This window comes from Sturnus vulgaris, chromosome 6 (genome assembly GCF_052056855.1).
Source record: "Sturnus vulgaris isolate bStuVul1 chromosome 6, bStuVul1.hap1, whole genome shotgun sequence".
In the NCBI taxonomy this organism is placed as follows: domain Eukaryota; kingdom Metazoa; phylum Chordata; class Aves; order Passeriformes; family Sturnidae; genus Sturnus; species Sturnus vulgaris.
The window spans coordinates 32,463,164-32,487,616 of NC_142248.1; the positions used below are offsets into that span (position 1 = coordinate 32,463,164).

Consider the following 24,453-nt stretch of genomic DNA (forward strand, 5'->3'; position numbering starts at 1 on the left):
TGAAATTGGAGTATCTGTTCCTTCCAAATGTCAAACATTACTTCTTGTAACTCCAGAAAGCAACTGGAATTTCTTAAGAATGCCTTCTCCATTCAAAGAGAAAACAGGAATAAGGATAAATATGCTTAGTAAGAGTGGCTATTGGTTAGAGAGGTAAGGAGATAAGTCTTGAACATCTCATCTTGATGAGCATAAAATCTTCAATTTTATTTGGTTGACAGTAGCAGTTGGCTCAGCTGGATCAAAGACATGTCCTTTGTTGTTGCATTTCATATGAAATATTAGCATCTACACGTAAGGAACTCCATTAGATAATTAAAACATCTAAAAATTGCTATTATCTAGTTCTCTGTAAACAATTAAGATGTGCAGCAGCAGTATTAAATCATAGCTACACTGTGCTAACTGTCACAAACTTGGACATAGGTTTTGCTATTGAAGGATCTTATACTGCGTTCTCTGCGAGAACCTCAGCATTCTAGTTCCTCCTATTTTCAAGATGCATCACAGTTCTTGGCAAGATCTTTTTTAAATAGGATGATAACCAGGAACTATTTATGTAGAGTTCATGATCTTATTCGTAGATTGAAAAATCATTTGCTGCTTTGCAAAAAAAAAATATTTTGACAGTAGTGCCAGTTGTCACCACTATCTTAGCCCATACAAAATTTGCTGTCTCCTTAGGACCATTTATATGAATTTGTTTTCTCTTACAATAGTGCTCATTATGACTGTGCACATAAAATGAGGAATTTTAAAATTTAACCACAATTTCTGAGTATGGCCATGTTTTAGGAGACCTACGTACTTAACACTCCCATAAGGAGGTATCAGTCATTTCTATCAGTGGAGGATAGCTTTGTACACTCTAGTCCTTATAAGGGCACAGCCCAAGGCAAAAATACAATACAATACAATACAATACAATACAATCAGTGACTCCTGCTGTGCTTCTCTCTCTGCTGGCTGCATCAAGCCCACATGAAGCAAGCTCTGGTTAGTTAAGTGGTTCTCCAGAGGCACTACTGTGTGCCACAGTTTTATTTGAGACGTCATGCCACAGAAGCTAACCTGCAATAATTTAACCCAGGAAACAGTGGCAATTGCACCAAAGAAGGATAGGGTTTAGTATCTACCCTATGCCTTTTCATTTTTTTGAAACTATTCCCAAAATGCTTCTGACTTACCTCAAGAGTAAAAGGATTTTGATACATACTATCAGTCTAAACTTCTTGCCACAGCATTCACTAAAAGTCAACTTTTATTAGACATTAAATCAGTTTTATTTAGCTATTAGAAAGTTGATTAATAGGTGTCTTGTACAGCACTCACACAAATCTCCAAAGCAAGCTCTGGAATTTCATTATGAAAAATTTAAGAGCAACTAGTAGATTTGATTCTGCTATGACTAAACTAACAGAACTGTTACTGTTTGACAATGGACTCTCACTACTGTTCATGTCCAGGGACAAGTCTTCTCCGTAGCTCCAAAACATTCTTTTGGCAGCTCTATGAGATTTAATCTACATTCAAGAAGTACTGATGACCTAAATTAGGTAAGTATTTCATAAATTCTTGCTTTCAGCCTTAAAAAGTAAATGAATCTCTTCCGATTAACTGTCACATGGTTCAAGCTTTTGACACTTTCCTGGCCCACACAAGGTTCAACACAGCCAGCTATTTCTTCCCCTCTTGGACTGCCTGATTGCTAGTTCCTTATCTAATTCCCTAGATTGTTTACAGTCACAGACACTTCCCTTCACATGCCAACCCACCTTTCAGCATCTTGCTATCTAAATACTTACACTCAAAAGTACAGCTTCATAATTTCAGGTTTCTCTTCATGAAATAAACTACTTGCACTACCTAGACTTTTTAAGTTAAATATAGAGTCAGTGTGGTAGGTTGTGGCACAATCTTCAAGCTAAAAAACTGACCCAAGTAATGTAATATAAAGTTTCAATTCTGTGTTTGGTTTCATGCACTTTTTCACCTAGTTATCTGGATGTGCTAACAATTTATTAAAAAACTGATTAACAGGTGAAAGGCATACTGAGATTGTATTCTACTAGCTTCTGTGAAAGCTCAACAGACATAAACAACTTTTCAGTTAGTGATTTCATAGCTGCTTCCCATGAATCACATGGAATAAAATCAGTTTATTAGCTCTGCAGCAGAAACTTGACTTACTGGCCATACTCAGTGTCCTGGGGTGACTTTATGACACTGAATTGTAACCCCATTTGTCTGTTTAGCCCAGAAATCAGTTTTGCACCCTTAAAACAAGATCTGAGAGTGAAGAGGGGGAGAAGAATAACTGGTACAATGCCTGAGGCAGCTGTATTCAAAACACAGAGATAAGAGCTTCAGCTTTTTTTCCTCACAGACTGTGCTGTCTGCAGCACAGACAGTGGGAGAGAGCTCCCCTTTGATTTTTAGTCTGTTCTCAGCTAGCTGAGGCAGAGAAGTTCCCTGGACTGTGGCTTTTCTTTTTCTTGGAACTATTCAAATTGCTCTGGAGTGAAAACCCAGAAAACCACCAGGCGCTCACACCTGTGGCCCACCAGCGCACAGGACGCGGCATTTTCCAGCGCAGGAGAGACTGAGCGAGCCAAGCTACACCCCACAATGGGACTTTCTGAATCTGCCATCTCTTCAAAACAGCAAGAGATTTTATTGTTTTGTATTATTCATTTTTTTTATGCTTGTGAATACTTTGCTTGTTAAATAAACAGGTTTTTTCCACTTTTCTCCATGGATATCTCTTCTGGAACCAGTTGAGGGAGGGGCCACTTGAATCTGCTTTCTAGAGGGACTCCTTTGGAAGTTTCCTCCCAAATCTGTCTCTAAACCAGGACACTCAGCAACAGCAGAAAAATCAGAAGACACAGAAAAACTTGAAGGAAAAGTAGGTTAATTTAGAACAGACGAACAGGCTCACCTCAAACCCAAGAGCAGCCTGCCCTTCCCCTTGTTTATTCCCTCACCCCACAAAGCAACACACTCTTCCTTACTATCTCAGCTACCATATGCACAAATTTTATTGAAATAGTTTCACTGCTGGCTTGATTGTAATAAAAGCAAGAGTATGAAGTTCATATTCTCTGAGCATTCGGTCAGTGCTCTTTTGGATATTCTCAAAACTTGGCTTTTTTATTAATAAGTCCGCTTTCTATTATTCAAGGATGGCCACCTTCAAGTTACATAGCTAGTAGATAGTACTTTGGATGAATTTTAGCTTTTTATTCTTGGGAAGAATTGAAAAAGAGACTGCAAAAGCAAAGACATCTCTAGGGCCTCTAGAGGCAAGACTCTGCAGGTGGAAGCTGTAAATAACTCAAGTCTTCCTTGTATCAGGCACAGAAACGGATGCAATACATACTTCATCACTGCCTTACAAGATGCACATGGATGCATCTAAAAAAGCTGAGGATACAAGTCTTTACTCCTCTATTTTTAAAGCATTGCCAAAGTATACTGAAAAGCTATACCTCAGTCCACATCCATATCAGGTTTCTCCCTAGATAAATGCTATGTGTATAGAGGGTTTTTTAATCATTTAGGGCTGCATAGGAAGAGGTGCTGTCCTAATATACTAGTGGAATTATTCACTTTCTGAATAAGAGTCACTTGTTTAAGAACAGCATCTCTGTCATTAACGTTCTGAAATTTCAACGCCTTAAATCCAACCCACAATTAAAATATCTTCTACCTTTACTAGAATATTAAGAAAACAACCAACAACAGAAGAGAAAAGCTAAATGTTCTGCATGTGACCCAGCAATGCTTTCTGTAATTAAATTCCACTTACTAAACAAAATTTGCTTTTAAGGAGAATGCTACTACTTACCCAGTAATTAAATCCAGTAATACTCCATGGCAGTTATAGGACTGCTATTGTAACATTTTAAAATAAAAACGGCAACAAAACTTAACAGAGCTGTAAACAAGAATACAAATCAAGTGCTCATGTGACTGTACTGTACAAATTTTGCTTTTACTAAAGAAGTTTCTGCCTACAAATAGTACTTTAACATAAGAAATATTAAGTCCTTTTTTTGTGCCGCAGGACATTAGTTTCTCAAGTTGTTTTCTTTCTAGCTTTTTCACCTCACATGGCTTCCTTTCTTCTAGTCTAGTATCAATGGTGATGAGTTTGCCAGGAAATGCATGGTTCAGAGCATCAATGAACTTCCATTGGCAGCAATTCTATGTTGCAAAATCAGATACACAGACCTATCCTTCTTTTTGAATACGGCAGAAAATGGCTCTTCATTGTCACTGACTAATTTATTTGACTACTGAAAAGGTAGTCAAAAGACTATCTATGAATTTCATGCTTTAATGAATTATTTCAAACCTCCAGATGGCAGGTAAGTCTGGGAAGACTGGGAACTATACTATGCAAACTGAAATACCTCAGACTGATGTATGAAAAATGAGTCCCTGAGCAGGACTCAAGATCTCCCAAGCAATCTTTCTCTCCAAAGTCAGAAAGTTGTATTTACCACCACAAAGGGCCATCACTGCTTTCAACACTAAACACCAAGAAATACAAAGCAGACAACTGGGACAAAATCGTCCTACAAGCTCAGTTTCATAGGTAGATTGGTTTCTTTTTTGTTATTGTTTTTTTTGTGTGTGTGTGTTTTTGGTTTTGGGTTTTTGGGGTTTTTTTTGGTAGTTTGTTTGGTTTTGTTGGCTTTAGTTTTCAAGGGAATAGAAGCAGGAAGGCAAACTGGTCCTCAGGTCTTCACACTAGTATTTTGATAAATAATTATCTAAGCTCTGCAGTTATTAAAACACACATATGTAAAGCATGAGATTGTATAATTTGTGATTATCAACAATTAACGAGACCATCTACTTCACACTAGTACTAACAGATCAGCATAGGCAGAAGATTCTTTCACCAGTGGAAGGACTTCACTGTTTATCACAAAGGTATCTCTAGGCTTCTTTTGTTGAAGGATCCAAAGCAATTGGCATAGCAAGGTTCCCCAAGAGCTTAGTACACATTCTCTCTCCTTGCTTCCAACCACAGATTGTTTCAGTCAGTCCAATATAAGACTGCTTCTTACAAGCCTCATGTCAGCCTAGACAAAAGTCAGAACTCATCCATTTATTCCATTAGATATTCAAAGTGCCCACAGGCTGTATGCTGTGTCACAGTAGAAATGGATGTGTTGCTATGTACCCTTTAAAACAGCATGGAGGTTCACCCTCACAACAAAATTTTGAGATAAAACCCTGGTAAGATCCTAACACTACACAGCTACTTTGAAGTTTTAAGTCTTAGATTTCTGGGAGATTTTTCTTGAAATTTTCTAAGTGCGACTAAGAACAGCAGGCAAGCTCAAAAGCAAGTCTTCTATCTCAGGCTGCAATTTCACTAGTAGTGAGGTGACCTAAGTGGCCTTCTGCAGTCAAAAAGAAAGATCTCTCTCACTCTTCCATCTCAGTTCCACAAACGAATCCTGTGTAAGGTGGTTTAAAAGCTCTGCCAGCATAGAGAGCTACCAGTTTTTGAAAAAGAATTTAAAGTACCAAGTTGATTTTCTTGTGGTTTAGTAAGTTTAAGCCATTCCGAGTTCTAGGAGCCGAGCTGGAAAAAACCCTACTCTTTCTTTCAGCTGCTAAGCTCCAAGCTTAGCTCATATGGAATCAGGTTTAAACTCTGAACTTATCTTTTACTAAGGGAAGGGATAAGTAGGCCTCACATGAAAGAAAACAGGCTACAGAGCAGATTTAATACAAATATCAAGAAACACTTGGTATTTATAAGGCTCAGAGTGGAGCCCCATATTCAATCTATATCAGAAACTGGTTTGCTTAAATAATATGAACAATTCACCTGCAAATATAAATTTCTGTCTACACAGCATTTGAAAGCTTTTAAAACAGCACTTTTCCTTCTCCGGCACAGAGAATGTACAGCGCTGCTCTAATGGGACAGCTTCTTAATTTTATTTCTCTAACCATGATTTCACAATGACCAGTATGATTTATGCAGCACTAGATTACAATATATGCCTGACCTGGAGTAGGACGTGCTGTTACACTGACCAGTATGTGTGGTGGTTTGCACCAATCTTGCAATTTTATGCCTACTTGAAGTAGATTTCATGTCTGATGTGACATAAAGCCTATTGATACAAAACTCACCCCTCAGTGAGTTTTAAACCAATTTAAGCCAGTTTGCACCACATCAGCACTTTATGCCATAGAGCTGTGAAATATTCAGTGTCACTTCAAGAGTTTTAAAGCTCAAGTTACAGTATCACAAAACCATGACCTCAAGCTAGTCAGGATTACAGCTAAAACTTAGCCTGCTTAGCATTTTTGCTGATCTTGTCCTTACTCTCTGGAACTGATTTTCCAGACCCACACTGCCCTTATCAGTTGTTCAGTATGGGCTGCTTATACAGCCCATCAATATGAATTACATGCATTATGAATATAACAGGAAACAGATACAGGTTAAATTTTTCAAGAAAGGGCATTTTTAGCCCATACTGGCTCCCCCATTCAGTTCAAAATACAATCCTACAAACAACTGGAGTGACACAACTACTGGGACTGCCTGTGAATAAAACAACAGTATGTCTATGCCTGTAATAATCCATCAAAGTGGAAAGACTGAAGAATGTTTTAGTATATTAACTGTACAAGATTTTAACATGTCTGATGTGACCAAACAGGCATCAAAATATAATCTGGTTCAGCATTTTTAAACCTGTAAGGGCAGTGCCCAGCATCCGTGAAACAAGCACAGTAAATAAAGTACAAAACCTACACAGTTCACTTGTCACCCATCTCAGGAGCATTCTTTAGGCTTAAATACTTGAAGCAATGTGCAAACTAAAGGTGAGAAGATGCTTTTATGCACACAGAATGCTTTGGAGCAGTAATAACCCATGCCCACCTTCCAAGTAAAAGACAAACAGAGGTTAACATGTAAATGGCTTTAAAACCTTCTAGTCTTTCATTGAATAAAAAAGAAAAATTAAAGTTACAGCACCTGAAATATAAAAAAGAAAAACGCCAGATGATACTAAGTTTCAGATATTATATCCCTCAGGAACCTCAGCTACTTTGTGATTTTCCCAACTATGTTTAGACTGTCTCTTCCAAAGCAATTTCTGGTACAAAACAGAGCACAATTTATCTGTATAACTTCACCAAAAATGTAGAGAAATAACACATGATCACATAATGCACAAAAACTACTTCGCCTATTTTTGGCACAAGAACATAAAATACAATTTGCAACAGAGGCAAAAAAATTACTATATTGCTACACTGTTGGTTGTATACTGTTAAAGACTCTGCCTTTAAATATGAGGAAAAGTATGTTTACCTGTTGCTTCTGGTACGCAGTATTCGGATTAATTTTGGACTCCAAAAGAAGAGAGCCTAGAAAAAAAAAATTCCACTTATTTATATATGCACTAAAATTTTAATCTCCACATGAATTTTCTGATCACTCTTTCCTCAAGCAACAATAAGTCTCTTAACCCCTACCATGGAGCTTTATATTTCATTTGTCCCTCAGAGATATTGTTCATACAGTACAGAATAATGCTCTGAGGACTGAACGTTAAACCTTTCTTTCTGAATAATGACTTTTCCACAGAAAATTGTTAAGACATGATAAAGTCTGCAAGTCAGTACACCAAAAGCATCACAACTGCATTCCAGAGATTACATACGGTTGTTCTGTGTGAAAATTCTAATCATGTGGTATTTGTTCTTTAAGGTTAGCAAAAACACTTTCCTGGGAAGCATATCTAGAAACTAATGCTTAGAGCAGTAACCATTGTGACTCTTAATACCAGAAAACTTCACACAAACTCAGGAACAATGGTTTCACAGCAGGTTTTACTGATGTAAGAGACAGAACAGCAATTCCATTCTCATGTCTGTCTTCTTACCCTTCCTTTTGTGTTTAAATGTGACACAAGAATGCTAACACAATCTGAAGTATTGATATATACAAAAACAACTTTTAAAACTGATTTTATTCTTGGACCAATCACTTCCCCTCATCCACCTTGCTACTCAGCAGCACTAATGCCAGTGCATGACTTAAATTCACATAACTGCAGAGCTTCAGTCAGCTTACACAAAGAAATAGCGATAAATTAACTTGCATTGTCAATCATATAATTAAAAGGTGAGGCTGTGCAAGCAGCGCTTTAAAGTGGCATTTCTCCATTTACTTACCTGCTTAAATTTAGGCTGTAAGAAAAGTCCAAACTTTCTTTAAGAAAAGTGTTAACTTCTCAGTTTCGTCACTATAGTCCTAAGGCCAATGTATTACTAAAATATGGGCTGATCTCCACCTGTTCATCCCCTAGCCTGGGCTGCTACCAAGGGGCTGCCCTGACCCAGCTGCAGCACCTTGCACCTCATGAGGTTCACAAGGGCTTGTACAGGTCCATGTGGATGGGATCCTATCCCTTAGGCATGTCAACCACACCACTGCAGCCTGGTGTCACCTGGAGAACTGCTGAGCGTGCACTTGATCCTTCGTCTGACACTGATGATGTTAGCTTGGGGGATGTGAGGAAAGAGACTAAAGAACCAGATCACAGAACTTCACCTGCTGTAGGAGTGGTGTATCACTAAAGAATTACATAAATATCAGAACATCCTGTTGTCTGATACGAAAGGTTACTACTCAACAGATAGCTTACTAGCTTACTATGTATGTGATCACCAGATACAATTAAGTACTTTTTTGAAATTAATGTACCTATGAAGGCTGCTTGCTCCCAGTTTCTAAGTCTATTGTTCTATAAGAGGCAGCCTTCATTAATGAAGTTGGCTTAAGAAGCTATCAACCAGTCTCAACTGCTCTTGGAGTAAAAGCTGTTTACAAACTCAATATAATTCATCAACAAAACTAAAATAAATCCCCCTCAAGAACAAGACATACAAAAAGCTCTCTTGCCTCAAGCCCAAATCTACTATTCAGGTTTTTGGTTTTTTTGAGTTTTTCCAGTTTTCTGACATGCGCCAGCTCTGTTACCAAAGCAGCTTATTAGCTTAAGTGTAACTGCATAACTAAAGAAAAAAATAATCACAAACCATAGAGCAGGAGAGAGAAGGAAAACTTTTAAGATGAGGTTTACAGACGAATCCAATACATTGCTCACACTTTGGCCATAGTCTCAGCTTTGAATTTAGAGTTTGCCTAATGAACATCTAAAACCAGCATTTCCTTTTCCATTACAATCATCAGACACACAGTCAGTCGTGCTTTCAAAGTCCCAGCTTCTACTACATGAAGTTTTAGAATATTATTTGTGCTATTAAATTGGCTGAAAAACTTCTAGAAGTCTTTACTGTCTAGAAATATTTAATACCAGAAAGTACGAACTAGAATCTTCTAAGAATCAAAAATAATTGATAATTTCAACATCATATTTAATGGCTGGACACAGACCTACAAACATGTAAATCCCAACATTAGAAGAATATCATACATAACTTGAATGCCATGTCTGACAAAATATTATTTTTAAAAACTGAACACAATTGAATGCAGACACTTCATTTTCCAAGCTAGAAGCAGACAACAGAGAATGATCTTTATGAGACTTATCGAAAAAGAACATTTCTTTTTCTCTACTAAACCTGATGCTTGCAGGAAAGACAAATCAAGCTTTTTAAGGCTTGAATTGCTTCTCACTACCACATGATTCAACTTATTCCTCACCATTTTGGACAATAACTAAAAAAATATTGATCTGGAGACAGAAACATACTGAAAGATAAATTGTGCTCTATAACTAGTAACAGTCCCAAATGCATCCTTCTGGAGAATACAGTGCTCCATTTGTGCAAAAAGCTCCCCAAAAAGGGTTCAACAAGTCAAAGATCAGTGACTAATCTACTAGTTAGTTCAGGGAGTTTATTTAATACACTAAATTTTACAGTATCAGGCCCGTTCCTGGTATGAGGCAATGTTAAGTCTTTGTTACTTGCATATGGAAACCAGGCAGCAGTAACAGACATCTGAAACACAGATATATTCTTTAGAAAAAGGTTATAGAAATATAACGTATCACAAATAAACTTCTATTCAAAGTCAATATCACTTGTTTGAGATGCTTTTGTCATAAGCATTACTTTCTATGTAGGTATTTTTCCATTGGTACCATCCTAAAAGATGTTAAGACTATCCAGTCTACTTCATAAAAATACACCAACTAAACTTCATCTTCATTGACCCAATGACTCTATTCAAAGTTAGGTAAGATCTGAAAACTCACCTTAATGCAAGCTTTGTTTTTAGTTAATCCTCAAGAATTATGCAGATCTTGTTATTTTTTTAATTACAACCTCGAATGAATTTGTAAAGGTAACTGCAAAACACTGGAGTCAAAAAATAATATCCAAAACCACCTATGAAAAAGAAAACTGATTTGCAGAATTCTGTTACCTGCCACTGTAATGCAGTACAGCACAGCTGGGGGTTTTGTTAGTAGAAATCACCATTCTGTGCTGCAGAATGAATGTGTGTATAGGGAAAGACTTGCCCAAAAGAGATTACAGATAGGTATTTGGTGATCTTTTCAATTATATTTAGAGACATCAAATATCCCAACTTCAACAGTCTTAAACAGCAAATTCACAGCTTTGTTTACAAACATGTATATGGAAGAGACCAGTTAATCTGGAACACTGCTGCTCTTCACACCAAACTGCTACATGGAGTCTTCCTCAAAAGCAGAAATAAAAAGTGCTACTCATTACCCTCACCAGTATAAACATATTTACATTTAAATGAAAGTTTCAATTCAAGAGCTGTTTCTTGCAAGATGTACAGAGATTTAAGTTCTGCAATCAGTTCTGCTGCAACTGAATCACAGAAACTAATCCTCAGAAACGCAAGAAACTGCTCAAACTGAGGCCCAAGAAAGTGTTCTGCAATTCCAAGAGAATACTCCTGAGTCTAAGACACTTCTGGAGAGTCAAACCCAAATATTAAGGAAAGGGGAGAACTAGGAAAAAAGAAACAAAAAAAACCCAAGTCATCTTCTCCCATGCTTTTTTTCATTTTAATCTAAGATAAATACTGTGTTGCTTGCCTAAAAACAAGCCAATGAGTCTGAACAAAGTAAAAAAACCTTACGCCAAGTTTTGTCTAAGCCTGTCAGTTGTACAGGTTTACTGATATCTGCACTACAGAATAGGTGCTTGCCCTGTGCCCCATAGACTTCAGAAATAGCAAACTTCAACTGAATGAAAATTATGAGAGCTCCTAAAAGAGAGCTCACAAATATGGAATGCAATGGAAGGGTTAACTTTCCCTAGTTGAAAAGTTTAGATACAGGACCAGTAAGCTTTAATTAAAAGTTTAAGCTTTCAAATTAACACAAATCACTTGAACAGAAACGTTCACTTTAGAGGTCACTTCAGTCATCTGGGCTCAGAACAAAAAGAAGGTGATCTGAAACCAGGCAGTAAACCCCAAAAAGCACAAAGACATTTTACAAATAAGGTGGGCCACAGTAGCCTAAAATACCATATCAGAAATTGGTAAGAAATCCAAGGGTTCTGACTGCACACAGAAACTCACATGGTAGGTGATAATTTTCAAGAAAATATTTCACTCTTGCTCAGCTGCAATTCAAGTAGAATACATTACAACCAGGAATCACACAGAGAAGCTTGTCAGGGTTTTAAATAAAAAGTGAATAGCTATTAAAGTGCAAAAAAAAATTACAATTTCATGCTCCAAAGCATAATATACCTGATATGAAAGCAGTTTATAGTATTTCTGTTCTAAAATTGATTATTCCAAATTGTATGCAATAACTCTTAACAGTTTAGTGCCTGGCAACATTAGACATGCTGCTAGCAACACAAGTCACTCATCTACTCTAAATTATTTTCTTTATGATGGTGGTAAACACCAGCACAAGTTAAAAAACACTTCTACAGATAAAATCCCCTTTTACTCAGTTCTTATTCCCTCGATTCCTAATGATAGCCTAGGCTGGATGTGGCATACTGACTGCACTTCCCTTATCTGAACGCCCTGACTGTGCTATAAAATCTCAACCACTTGTAAAGCAGCCTACTACACCAAGTCACAGCTGCAAAATCCAAAGACTGAACCATGTGCTAGCCCACATGGTCAGCCAAAGAAACCACTGGTAATTCTGCTGCCGATTTGTGCATAGCCAAACTGGGCCTTTAACAGGAGCGGAATTTCCCACACAGATTAGCAACTACTGCTCACATCCCCACGACCTCCCCTAGTCAGGAAATGGAGCCTTCACCTTCAGGCAGATCCCGAGGTTTGCTGTCAGCTTCCTGGAGTAAGTCGGTAAGAACATGCCAGTGTGCACAGGATGAATCTCAGCTCAAAGGCTGGGAAAAGATGGTTTAGAAATGCAGGAAGGAAGAAGTTTCATTGTGGAAAGAGGAGGAGCTGGCAAAGAAGGACAATACAAGAATGCAATGGAAACATGGAAGCAAATGGTGTACGGGTCGGTTCCTACTACTTGTATGTCTTTGTTAACTGGGTAAAAGTTAAAAAAATCACAGTCAACTATTTCATTTAGTTAAAAAAGCATGTAAGCAAACAAATTGCACAGTATATAAAACACAGGTACGGCATTAACTTTTTTCAAATCATTTGCTCACATGTAAAAATGACTATTTGCCTTCAAAATTAGCCCACAAACAATGGCCAGTGGGAGTAAACAAAAGATAAGTCAAATTTTATGAGGTGTTTACACAAGCAAGTTAGAAAAACTAGCCTATTAATAGAGTGCACATTTACCCAGGACTGATATTACCTACTATATTAAGAACTTTAACTCTGTGCATTATTCAATACTTTGAAGTACAAAGTATGCAGTTTGAGAGAGGTCTAAAGTGTAGATATTATCAAATAAGCATCTGCATATTAGGTGCAATTAATAAGTTTGAGACATTCCTGCTTTGATTAGATTATCTTACTCATGCAAGACAAAGCAATGACTTAATTTTAGTTTTTATACCAATTTGTATCTTCTGTTCTTACAGATACTAATTTATAAATGAGGTGGCAACAACAGTCCAACTCAAATTCTAATCAGTCTTAAGCACACATATCCCACTGAAAGTTAAAAAATGGATTTCAATTCAGATGTTTTTAACAAAGCTCCGGATTTTAAACATGAAACAAAGTTTTTAATGTACAGGAGACATAACTGTTTTTAAACATGACCCCAACAGCCATGTAGGCAGCCAGGACAGTATTTACAACAAAACATACTGTAAAAATTAGCCTAAAAATTTAGTGATTTTTTTTTAATTCCCTCCTCCTGTTGAAATGAAACTAAATCTGTTTCCATTTTGAATGTTTTCTCTTGCACTATGAAGCTGCTCAAGGTTTAGATGCATCTTCCTCACTAAAATAAATAAAAATCAGGTATCAGTTTAACCTTTTAAAGTATAATCAAGATACTACAAAACCTCTCTGGAGGCTTATCAGAAGGTCGATTACCAAAATCCTGCTTAGATGACTGATTCCTCCATATCAGTTATGGTCTTTGCTGTAGAGATTACGTATTGTACAGTTTATCAGAACTTTCTCAAAAAGTAATAATTAAGGATTCTCAAGTTGCTTCTCATCCTACTTCCTAGAATAAAAAAGCTCTATAAATAAAATTACAACATCTGTTGACAGTCATGAGCTCAATCAGATCTACAAGTCACTAAATACAGTAGTTAAAGATCTAATGAAGTAGCATGCACTGACAGACTTTGAAAGCAAAATGGTACAAGCTTGATACTGTGAAGTACTCTGATCACAGCAGTCATGAAGTCACTTAACCAATAGTCGAGACTAGGCCAAACATGTAGCTACAGGGCTAGATATTACTACTTAACATATACTACTGACATATGTTGCCAGAAAACACGAAAGAAATTGATAATCCATCATTTATTGTCAGGAAGAGCTAGAACTGCTGAAAGACTGAGAATTCCATTCCATTTAAAAAAGCGCATCTCTGAACATGCTGTTGTATATCCCTTGTATTGTCTTTACTACCATAACTGTACTAGGAAAACCGTTGATAGCTGTTAGAATGTCTTACATAACTCTAAAAGCTACCAAAGAAAAGGACAGGTGGAAACAGAAAGGTGTTAGCCATCTAAGGATCTTCTAAAAACAAATCCTAAAAACCAAAATCTAAGTTTTGAACAACTTTTATGAGGAGATCGCTTCCAGAAACATCCAGTGATCAGTTTTGAAACGAGACCAGTAGATATCCGAACCCATACAAGATTTACAACGAGACCCAAACGCATTTTCCATGCAACACTGTGTATTCAGTAAGTGCCTACTATGCTCGCACTTGATGGCAATCTTCTGTTTCTTTCACTTGGCCTAGCACGAATGAACCCTGGTGAGTGCCTAGTTGCTTTCAGGAATACAATTTGAATTATGCAGCAAAACAGCAAGGCAACAGACACAAAGCCACACGCAGATCCTTTTCTGGGTAGGACGAGGAAAGACTGTACCTTCAGCCGTACACACTTACCATCACTCTCTGCCCTGACTAGCAGGGACATGCCCTTGAGCCTCTCCACGTAGCAAGAGGACACATGCCCTGTGCCTCGATCATCCCACTGGCGGTCCTCATTTAGCGTGTACACCTTCACCCTCCGCCGGGTGTCCGTCATCCTGCCGCCTGCCACACCGCAGCCACCACTCTGGCTCGCAATCGCTGGAGGAGCAGAAGGCTGGTCGGGGGCCAGGCCCCCCTCAGGGGAGGGGAGCGGGAAAGAAGGGAGCAGCCCCACACGGCACGCCAAGCAAGCTCTTCTTACTCCTCTTCAGTGCCCCAACGGAATCCTCATTATCGAGGGTAACAGAGGATTATTGGAGAAGAGGGGGAAACAAGAGGTGAAGATGTGAAAAAAGGAGCTGCTCCTTCAGCTACAGTCAGACGCTGCACAAAAGGCGAGTAAGCCTAGACAAGGAGAGCCGCAGAGAGGAGAGAGGCTCTTTGCAGGGCGAAGGGCAGGCAGGAGAGGCGGTGAAGAAGGGATGCCGGAGGAGAAGGGGATCCACGGTAGAGGAAGCAGCGGCGGACTGCAGCCGGCCCAGCGTGACAGGAGCAGGCGTTCCTGGAAGCAGGAGCCCTGGTGAGGAAAACAGGGGGTAGGCTGGTGAGGCCGGAGGGAATCAGAGGAAGAGAGGCAGGCGGGATAGGGGCTGCTCGCCCCGGCCTGTAGCCCGGCTCTATTGTGCAGCAGCTGCCCAGGCCCGAAGCCCCTCGCTCGCCGTCCGTCAGCGCGGGGCTCCCAGGAGCCGCCCTCCTTCCCGCCCGGGCTGTCCGGGGCCTGCGGACACTGCCCGTCCCCGGGACGGGATGAACGGCCAGCCGAGCTCAGCGTCTTGTCTTCTCCATGGGCTCCGGCCGCAGACGGAGGCTTCACTCCCAGTCTGACTCCGCCGCCATGTTCTTCTTCCTCCTCCTCCTCCTCCTCCCGGTGCTGCGGCGGCTCAGTCCCGGCTCCCCAGCGCGCCTTCCGACGTGACTACGCTTCCAGGCGTTCGGCGACCCCGCTGGCAGAGAAACGCTGCGCCCGGCGGAGGGAGGGGGCGATCGGCAGCGGCTGGTGCGGCCCAGCTCCCTCCGGCCCCGGCTCCGCCTCAGTCACTGCGCGGCCGCCATCTTGGTTTCACCTCTCACTGGAGGCGCGGGGTCTCCCAGCCAGCGGCGGCACGGGCCGCCCGCCGGCATTTAAAGGGCCAGCGGCCCCGCGCGGGGGACGCGCGTGCGGCCCCGACCGCGCCGTTCCCGCGGGCCTGGGGCAGGCGCCGGGGGAGCCCGGCTTTGTGGTTTTCTTTTCTTTTCTTTTTTTTTTTTTTTTTTTCCCCTCCTGTTACACCTTGCCGAGTGATCCCAAAGTTAAACAGCTTTTGGTTGAATGTCTGTTGGATCTATGCAGTCATAAATGGGATCAAAGAATTCCAATAACAAACAGAAGCTGTTGAGGCTCTGCTTCTGCCACTGCTGCCAACATCTGAGCGTGTGTTTGACAGATTTCCCTAAAATATGTGAAATCACAGTGCGGGACCCCACCAGCACCACTGCAATAGAGAGTCCATTTCACACTACATTCTAGATATGCAGTGTACATGGGAGCTCACTGCAATATATACTCTGTTCTTTTATGCTTTTGAACAAGTCCTCATACTCGTTTATCAAAGTTAGTTATATTGAGGGTGGTTTGAGCCAAAACCACTGATTTACAGCTTTCACCAGAATTAATTCTGTATCACAAGGAAGCCTCTAGTCAAGCCCTGTTTTGCTTTATCCATCTTCTATTTTGTTTGCCCTGTGAGAAAGACAGTGTTTGGTCTCAGGATTGATATGCAGTTTCCTGAACAAGCTCCCCAGGGTCACAGCACCAGCCTGACAGAGTTCAAGACGTGTTTGGACAACACTCTCTGTGACATTCTGTGACACTTGGGGTATCCTGTGCAGGGCCAGGAGTTGGATTTGATGATCTTGATGAGTCCCTTCCAAATCAGAATATTCTGTGATTCCTGATGTGCACAGACAAAGCCATTTGGCCTTTTCTCTGATGCCCAAGGACTGGTTAAGAATGCAAGAGTCTTGGAGAGTGTTGTTGGGGTGCCTGTGACATAGCTGAAAGTGCATTGTGCTTCTTGCTCTCAGCATGGTGTTCTTGGCTAAGGCAGCACAGGTTTGAAGAGATTCCTTTGTCTGGGAACAGTGGATTGTGGGCCTGGCTGAAGGGAAGCATCACGCAGCACATGTGTGAAAGACGCTCATGGCCTTCACTTGGTGGCCTGGGCAGCTCTCGAGGGGATGCTCCTGGGCAGGTGCTGTGCCAAAATTTCCCTCAGGCTAGCCTGGAAATGGATTTTTGTGACTTCAGCAAGGATTGATGTCACTTAGAGAAAACTTTGTAGGACCGTTATATTCACGTACCATTTACAAATTGTACCCTCTTGTGGCCATCAGATTAAGTAGAGACCGCACTGCTCACTGCAGGTGTTTTTTGGGTGGTTTTTTTGTGGTTTGTTTTTTGTTTGTTTGGGTTTTGTTTGTTTGTTTGTTTTTTGGGTTTTTTTGTTAGTTTTTTTTTTTTTTTTGTGAATTGAAAACCAGAACTTAATCAGATTTCAGTTTGCCTAGTTTGCTTTATGAAATTTTTGGGCTCAGCTTCTTTTAATGGGCCGTGTGTTATTTTGAGCCCGGTCTAAACAATGCTCAGTCCGGCAATAGTGCCTACTTGTCAGGTTTTAACTCAATTCTCATATTTGCCAAAGGGGTTTCATTTTTTCAAACATTTCTACTCCAGTCATTCCAGAAATAGAGATTGAGAGCAACTTCCCATACTGGAAAGTAGTTAGGAAAGTAAGAAACATTCTGTTTATTTTTCTTGGAGTAATGAGTTAGAAAGCAAATCTGTCAGGTCACACCTCAATTCCTTCTCTCCATTTCTACCAGTTTGAAAGCTTGTGTCCAAAAGGAAATATCTTCAGCCATCAGGAGAGGCTGTTATTAACTGAGTTAAAAGGTTTAGGCCCTTTTAGTTCCTGGAAATAATAAACCACCTAGCCCTAACGGAAACTTTTGCCCACCAGGAATTGAGTAATGAATGATAAGATGGAGTGTTGAATACAGTTTTAAACTTTCATGTTCTTAGAAAAGTAACAACACATAGATCAATGCAATAGAAATAAGTCTAAACTGGGTTACCATAGAGAGCTACTTTCTTGCACAGCAGTCAAGACTGAGAAACAAGATAACTTTTTCTTTCAGTGTCTAATAATAATTTTGGGAAAGAAAATTGCAATATTATTGTGAAGAACTTCCGGTCACACATACTAATTTGGTCCTATGTACTAAGGCATTATTAGAGCTCCTAAAACTCCTAGCTAACTATTTTCTAAAATAAATAAATAAATAAATAAATAAATAAATAAATAAATAAAGTTAGGGAAACTAACAGATTATTGCTAGAATCAAAGTCTGTTCTTGCCTGAGTATAGAGATATGGCTATACTCAGTATGTTACAAGGTTACAATCCATACTACACACACACAGACACTCACTATGTCTTCTTGTTCCCAAGGCATATATTCTGACTTCTGCCCCAAAAAGCTGTGGAAAATGAATGACTGAGTGAAAAGAAAAAAATTAAATAGAAAAATTATCATAATAGAGGGAGGCTATAAAGAAGATGTCTATAAAAGAGAAAAAATATGTTTCTAGTTTAGTTTCAAACAGCAGCTTGAAATAAATACACACAGTAGACAAAAAACAAACCTAGCAATCATTTCAAGTTATGAAGCACAGAAAAAATGGATAAGGATGTCAAGAAATTTGCATGGTTGGTAGTTTTAGAAATAGCTCATGTTTCCTAAATCTTAACACTATTATAGGCCTACTGTATCAAGATTTTAAAAAATGTTGATATTGATACAAAAAAAAAGAGAATTGTTTAATAAATAAATTTTTTTTATACTTGAAAGAATGTGTGATGTGTTTGTATCATATGATGATGACTAAGTGCTTTCCTGGTCATTATTTAGAAGGATATTAAACAACTTTGCTTAGAGAGAAACATATTCAAGTATGCAGGTCCTAAAAAACTTGAATTTGAGAGTCCTAAAGAGGCTTGCATGCATGATCTCAGGAAGCATGAAACCTTATTAACTTTTAATAAAACTTATTGCAGAAATTCTGCAAGACATGAAGACTGACTATAAGTATTAAAATTGGACAAGTGAGAACCCAGATAATAGACTGATTTATCTGACATCAGTCACAGACAATAAATGCTCACACAGAATGCAATAAAGAACTACAAGATGGGCTTATAGCAGTAGGAGCTGACGTGGCTTTAGGAGGAAAAATGTTTGATTTATTGTTAAATTATGAAGTTGCTTATAAGGGTAATGGTGCAGATACAATATACATGGATAGTTCTCAGGTATTTTTCTGGAAAGTTATAATTGTATTCTGTGAAGAAAGCTCACATTGGCTCACATTGCATGGGTCAGATTTGAGGTGACTGGCATAGCTCAAAAGGACTTATTGATCTGTGGAGATGATCCTAGGTGACTGTGAGAAATCAAGAGTAGGACTGGTGCTACTTAGGATTTCTTGTAATGTACTTAGACTTTTCCTGAAAGTCTATGTAAAATCTCTGTGCATAAAAGCTGTGTATGACTCAGAGAGCCTGGAAGAATGGCAAGAAATGGATAAGGACATAAGGGTCAGAAACAGACAGGTTCACTTTCTGAAGGTGCTGATATAGAAAGAATGGCTTAGCCTGGGACAGCTGGGAAGGTTTCTGGCAGCTGCTTCTGGCTTATTCCAGCTTTACAAATGTCTGTCAGCTCATCAGTGCTTCCCAGTAATCACTGCATTTTTAAGACAAGCAATGACACTTAAAATTTTGAGCTGTAAACAGTGTTTGTTCAAGACCTGATGGATGAGCAGTGCAGGCAGTCAGGTTGGGGCCTGGCTGTGCTCTGACCTACACCTCCTAAAATGGGACCCTTCAGATGCAGCCAATACAGAGTCACATCTATGGGAATAAATAGTAAGGCAGCTCTGAAGGAAGCAAGGCTGCATAGTAAAGAAGCAACCAAGACAAACTTCTGATACTGCTCTGTGTCTATAATATCTTATCATATACCTTTGGACATATTGTAAACTAGCACACTGTGGAAGAATGTAACATCAGGAATAAAAGTAGCTTTAATCTCATATCCTATAATTCTGGTGTCCTCATGGTTAACAATTTTAAGAAATTGAAATAGGTCAGAAAGAACTGCTCTGAAAACTTTATTTTTTTGCAGATCCATTTGTTGCAGTCCAAAATATCAGACTCCTGCAGCATACATTTTTGCAGCCATACCCTCTGAATCATGTCTCAGATGCTGCCATTCAACTTTCACATCCTGCCACAGACCCCAGAGAAGCAGTAGCCCTGTTCTTGTACCTGAACCACAACCATGAACCTGTGAAGGTCAGCAGTTAAGATTCTGTGACTCGTCCTCCTACATAAAGTGCATATGAATCCCCTCAACAGAAATGTCATCTTTTCTTTCAACCCCTATTATCATCTTAATTTTCACAGTACTGAAAATATCCTTGTCTTCCAAGTGGAGGTTCCTTTTAAGAGTTCTGTGCAACTCCACAGTCATGCAAAGTCTGTATTTGTTTTGAATTCCTGTATGCCTCTCTGGAAATGCTATGCTTTATCTAAATATGTAGGCCTCATTATCATCAGACTGAAGAATTTCAAAGCAGCGCTGATGCAGAGAATATGCCTGGGTCATTTATTCCTCCAGCAGTGAAAATTCCCGTCCTTCTGTGAGGGGAACTCCAAGACATGTGAATTGTTCTGGCTGTCCCTAAGCAGTGCATATTTCTAAATTTACATGTATTATTTTGCCTGTTGACTGTGTTTGTAAAGTTTTAGTAGCAGTTATTGAGTCCTTTTTTCCTGTTTTTATGACAGACTTCCTATTCCTAACTTTTGCTCCCATGTTTTGGTTTTTTTAATAAGTTTTCCAGTACTTCATCCATAACTCAGACTACAACAGGCTTCTCTTAGGCTCATACATTTTACATTTCTTTTGAGAAAGCGATGGACAGAAAGGCAGGAAGTATGAGATCCTCATCATAACTTTGTTTCCAGGAAGCTTTTAATGCCCATCAGAAACCCATAAGGGTAAAAACTACCTCAATTTTTCTATTGTATCTCTAATCATCTAAATATTACTATCTGCTGCAAGATTCTCCTTCAAATAAATTCCTCATTACCTTAGGCACATACTGAGGTGAGTGTGGGAACTGTTGAAGGTGTTTCCAGTTTGTGTAAATAAGAACTACCTGAGTGGATTTAGAGTAAAAAGGGAGAAAGGCCAAAAGGGATGGAGAAGGGACATTGTCAGAGCCAGAACAAGACAGCAGCACATGGACACAGGTAGGTGGCCACACACACACAGAGTCTCAGCAGGCTGGTACTTCAATTGGAGCAGTCATCTGGGATGACTGGACCAGACCTGTGAAAATTTAGGATCAGGTTCCTGGACAAAAGCTAGTGAAAGTAACAATATGTCTATATGTAATAAAGTGCAATAAATGTAAAAATATGTCAGAAACCTGAAAAAATGTCCTGAAAAAAAGGAGGCATGTAAGTTTTTTGAAGAAAGTAATTTTAGAATCTGCCATTATACTAACAAAAATTCAAATATAAGTTTGCTTTTTTCCAATTTTAAAATACATGAGTCACTTCAGTGTTTGTGACAATGATGGTCTTAGAGATGCAAATAATTCAAGTCTTGCACAGAACAGGAATGATTGTGGTGAACATTGCAACTAAGTAATATAAACAGATTGGGAGCACATCCATCTACTTGAGAGATTACTTTACTAATTATCTTAGCTGGTTCTAGTGTCTTCCATTTTGCATATGAAGCCAACAAAGCAGAGGTGAGATTTTATTATTTTTTTTATTATTTTATTATTGTTACCTAGGAAAACAACCTAAATTTTTATGGAATGGGTTTGCTTCAGTAACAACATAGAAATTCCTCTGATTCTACATTCTCATCCTCTTTTTCCATTTGTGTTACCTCTCTTCTGGTTGACACTAGAGATAGAATTTGGGCTCACACCCGAGACAGGATTTGGCAAACATCTGTAACATCTTGAAAAGCATGAAGAAAGTCAGCAAGGGTCAGTTGTTTAATCTCCCCTCCAATACAAGAACTGAGGAGCAAGAAGTCCAGCAAGTAGGTGGGATGGTCAAAACAAGAATGATTGTTCTTTTTCCATAGCTCACTGAAGAAAGTAATGGAATGCTCTGCTGCAAAGAAACACTGATGCTGAAGTCAAACTGAGTAGTCCAATATTATATTAATATAATGTGCTAAGAGGGTCTCTTGCAGAGCGTGGGTGGCCTCAAAGCAGAGCTCTCAAGTCAGACACTTTTGTGACTGATGGGCAAAGGCACTAGAGGTATGTGGGGATTATCAGTGAATGTGCAGGAGGAAGAAGGTTGGGACTGGTGTGTGTGCCAGGAAGGTCTAGAGCAGTGAGGTGCAAAGGGGGTCTGGCAGCTTTCATGCCCCTGGGTGTTGAAGTGTGGGGTGACTGCAGTGATTCAGCTCTGCTGTGCACTGGCTGGTGCAGGACAGTGGGGCTAAATTCACAAGGAGAATGAATAGTACTAAATAAATACAATTAAAACCACACTTGGACATTGCTACCAAAGACAGAGTAAGTGCATACCATTTCATTAATCATCACTGCAGCTTGTCACTATATAGAAATTAATTCTTATATTATTAGAATTATAGATATTAAATATTCACTAACAATTGTCTAAACTAATTAACATGCAGGATTTATTTGTGATGTTTATGGCTTTCATTAGTGACAGAACCTGACAAAATAATAATGAGAGAATGTATAATCTATATCACAACTCTAGTGGTTTATTTGTGTTGGATACCAACTAAGAGTATGGTGAGAATTCTTCAAATTTTCTGAAATCTTCTGCATAAAAAAATCTTGTAAACATCTGTTCTCTGGTAGATAGGTGTTTGAGGTTACCTGATGTCAAGACTTTCTCTACAATCTCAGATATGTGGTATAATATAGCCATTCAATTTAATGTGCTCGTATGGGAACAATAGAATTGCCAGTTAGTATTTGCTGAGGTCCCCTGAAAAAGCCACCCTAGGGTCTTGATCACCTGAAGATCTAACAGTGCTTTGCAGCCATGAGAGTATTGTGGAGCAACTAGAGATAAAGGAAAACAAGACTAATTCCAGTCAGTAAAGCTGAAGCCTTGATCCCTTCCTGCTTTCCTCTGTGCTTCTCACTTCTCGTAATCCCAAATCATTGGGATTATGATTTATACTTCCCTGTTAGCTTTTGTATATGAGATGGACCAGCCTTAAATCCCTTCCCTGACCTTCTCACCAAGGAAACCATGGATCCAATCAAGCTCATCTCTCTCCTTTACTCATACAGCTGCTCTCTTTATATCTCTACTATGTTCCTCCCAATTCCTTTTAGCACACCCAAATGAGTTGTGCTTAGGTTATGTTCTCACCTGCCATCCTGCTCATAACTATCACTCGTTTGAAATCTGTGCTGTACCATGTTCCCTGCTAATAGGACTGACCTTTGTGCTTGCAAAGTCCTGCACAACTTGAGGTTACCCTCAAGCCAAATACATTTTCAGAGGTTTTTTCCTATCCTTCCCTTTCCTGTTTTATATTTGCCTTGAAAGCCTTCCCCTATCAATTGGTATGTATCAGCCTCTGGTTTATCCCATGTGTGGTGCTTTTCTTCTTCACATTGCAAATATTGTTCTCAGTTTTCCCAGGAAGTGACTTTTTGGGGATTCCAGCACACAACCTTGTCATTTAGCTCAGTATAGCCTCTTTGTAGACATGAGGAGTGACAAGGGAGAAAGAAGATCCCTAAAAATATTGCAAAATAACTAATAGAGAATCATCAAACTATGATGAAGGCACGGGCATGGGAAAAGTAACAGTATGGGGGAAATCAGAAATATGAGTTTAATAGGAGATACAAGTTTTCTTAATCAATTGCATTTTAAGCACAGGACATATTACGCAATTTTACAGAAGTGTAAACTCAAATCCATGCATTTCACAAAATGAAAAAAAATTGTTAGCAAAACAAGACTTCAGCCATTTAAAGAGGAGATGTTTTTGGAATGACAATTAAATGACACTTTTCTAATAGTAGTACACTGAATGGTTTCAGAATTGGGAACTATGCTGTTTCTTGCCTCTAGCTATCTCAGTTCAGATCTTTCATAGCAGAAGAACTTAGAGATCCTGAGGGATTTTTTTCCCCCCCTCCAAAACACTGTACAGAAAATAACCCCCTAGGAGGTCATAGGGTTACATGGAAAATAGCAGTTTAATTTATTCATCCTCAATAGCAAAAGGCATATTTTAGCATATATTAAAAATAGACTCCTTTTATGCACTTTTTCAGTCTAGTGTCTGATTTTGCTGTTGATTTATTTCTTCACAGTGCATTCTCCTTAAAGAAATGTGTGGGCTGTTGTTGACAATTTCTTCAGATAAACGTGCACATAAGAATAGACAGGCCCATGGTTCTTTTGAAGAAATGTGAAATGTAGGAAGTTCTTGTCTTTCTACATCAATTCCTAGGCACCACCTAATGGTGTCTTAGCTTTCTTAACAGCAGTTCTTTGAGAAGAGGAAAACCATTTTCATCTTTTGTATCTTTCTGTAGCCACGATTCAGCAGTCAGTGGAACTGGAGGAATGCAGTGAATTGATTTCCTACATATGCTGCCACTCTTCTGTGTTATAATATATGCTACCATATCCAAAATACACAAGGTTTCTGGGATAATCACAGTTGT

General features: G+C 39.2%; 1 protein-coding gene across 1 annotated transcript in view; it reads right to left on the minus strand.

The window, feature by feature from the left end:
- PPP4R3A (protein phosphatase 4 regulatory subunit 3A) overlaps window positions 1-15,398 on the minus strand; it is a 41,058-nt gene extending 25,660 nt beyond the window's left edge. Inside the window, exons 1-2 of the mRNA XM_014869888.2 lie at window positions 14,553-15,398; window positions 7,361-7,416 (exon numbers count right to left, since the gene is read on the minus strand). Of these exons, the coding sequence (XP_014725374.1) occupies window positions 7,361-7,416; window positions 14,553-14,694 (198 nt within the window). The 5' untranslated portion in view covers window positions 14,695-15,398. The remainder of the gene's footprint in view (window positions 1-7,360; window positions 7,417-14,552) is intronic.
- Between the last annotated feature and the right edge of the window lie 9,055 nt (window positions 15,399-24,453).